The sequence below is a fragment of the Galeopterus variegatus genome, unplaced genomic scaffold (genome assembly GCF_000696425.1).
Source record: "Galeopterus variegatus unplaced genomic scaffold, G_variegatus-3.0.2 Scaffold9864, whole genome shotgun sequence".
Taxonomy (NCBI): Eukaryota; Metazoa; Chordata; class Mammalia; order Dermoptera; family Cynocephalidae; genus Galeopterus; species Galeopterus variegatus.
In genome coordinates, this window is record NW_007735975.1 from 43,966 (window position 1) to 45,676 (window position 1,711).

At 49.7% G+C, this 1,711-nt stretch overlaps 2 protein-coding genes across 3 annotated transcripts in view; one reads left to right on the plus strand and one right to left on the minus strand.

Moving 5' to 3' along the window:
* Window positions 1–786, plus strand: part of LOC103609614 (core histone macro-H2A.2) — a 34,695-nt gene extending 33,909 nt beyond the window's left edge. Inside the window, exon 9 of one of the 2 annotated variants that reach the window (XR_552150.1) lies at window positions 254–786. The gene's annotated coding sequence lies outside the window, so the exon portion shown is untranslated. Of the gene's footprint in view, window positions 1–244 lie in introns of both variants that reach the window. The other variant, XM_008593912.1, reaches the window with a different exon arrangement.
* Window positions 787–942: 156 nt separating this feature from the next.
* AIFM2 (apoptosis-inducing factor, mitochondrion-associated, 2) overlaps window positions 943–1,711 on the minus strand; it is a 12,771-nt gene continuing 12,002 nt past the window's right edge. The window contains exon 9 of the mRNA XM_008593913.1: window positions 943–1,091. Coding sequence (XP_008592135.1) covers window positions 943–1,091 — 149 coding nt within the window. The remainder of the gene's footprint in view (window positions 1,092–1,711) is intronic.

Consider the following 1,711-nt stretch of genomic DNA (forward strand, 5'->3'; position numbering starts at 1 on the left):
AAATGATGTTGGCTCTTCTCTTGCTTTGGCACAGAAACTGCTTTCCCAAACAGACGGCAGCCCAGGTGACCCTCAAAGCAATCTCGTCCCACTTCGACGACTCGAGTGCATCCTCGCTGAAGAACGTGTACTTCCTGCTCTTTGACAGCGAGAGCATCGGCATCTACGTGCAGGAGATGGCCAAGCTCGACACCAAGTAGCTGCTGCGCCCCCCCAGCAGGGACCACCGGAGGATTAGAGTCACCAGAGTGGGGTTTTATTTTTTAAAAGGAGAGAGGAAGGGTGCGGCAGGGGAGTTGCAGGGGCTGGAAGGGCAGCAGGCGGTGGAGGCAGCGGGAGCGGGTGCTGCCCGGAAGGAGCCCTCTGCGTTTGCTCCTCGGAAAGAGCCTCAGTCGTAATTAACCAGGTCTCCACGCAGGGGTTCTTTCCATGTGTCCTTCCTGTTGTTTTAGAACTTTTTAAAAAAAAACAGACCTCGTTTTAGATTTATAGCATTGACTTTTACACACACTCACAAAAAAATCCTTTCAAAATCCTTAAATCTTCTGTTCCTCCTTTTTCCAAGGGAAAAGGACATAAAAGTGACTCGGGCTTTGTTGGTTGTCTGCATCCCATGGAGAGAAGAAAATGGGAAAGACATTTCACTGGTGCTTTTCTCTTTTGTTTAGTGCCCCCCACCCCCACCCCCATAATATCTGTAACTACTCCTCAAGAGTTTTTGCTTCAGGCTTTTTTTTGTTTCATTTTGTTTTTTAAAGAAAAAAAAAATGAAAGGAAAAAATAAAAGATCCAGTGTCTTTCTTATAACATTCTTTTATTGCAACATTTCCTCAGTTTAAAGAACTATGTCCCCACGGGTGGATACTTCTAGATTGTTACAGAAGTAAATAGAACAAGGCCTGTCACTGACTGGCTGAGACTCCCACCATGCTAGGCCCCAGGTCAGACAGCAGCAGGGCCTGTGTTTCTCAAGCAGCAGGGCCTACTTCTGGAAAGGGTGAGCTTGCTGGCCACGGTCCACAAGAACACCTCGGATGAAGCCACAGGTGGGGAGCTGTCCTCTGGGACAGAGGCAAATGTCTCACTTGGGCCTGGGCAACAAAATGGAACAGAGCCAGGGCCACAGCCCAAACGGGCTGTGCTGAGAACCCCAGTGAGGCTGGTGTCCCAGAGACTCTGTCCCAGTACCCAGAGGCCACCATCAAAAGTGAGCAGAGGAGGAGCACAGCAGGGAGAGTCAGGGCCTGACTATATCCAGATGATCTCATCAGCCACTTCTGCCATGGAGACTTTACTGAGTGGTCTAAAATGGACTCCTCCCTATTAGAAGATCTCTCCCAAATAGAGGAGTCATTTATGTACCTTAACATAGTCAGTGGCTGACATCATTGCCACATGCCTGGGCCTCCTGACAAGTGACACAGGGTGGCCAGGAAACCAGAAGCACAAACCCACAAAGTCCCTCAGGGTCCCCCTCCCCACCCCCAGCATCAGCTGGAGTTTTGTCACCTACAAATTTGCCCATAACGGTAACCTAGTAATACACTGGGGTCACCTGCTGAATGCCCCTCTGTTCCCTGAAGGTTACCACGTGGCACCCACCAAACGGTCACATCATCTCTTCTGCATTTCCTGAAACTCCCCCATGGTTGGCAGACAAGGCTTGGCCATAACCCCTGCTAGCTTTGTAAAAACTCACTCTTTGTTAGGA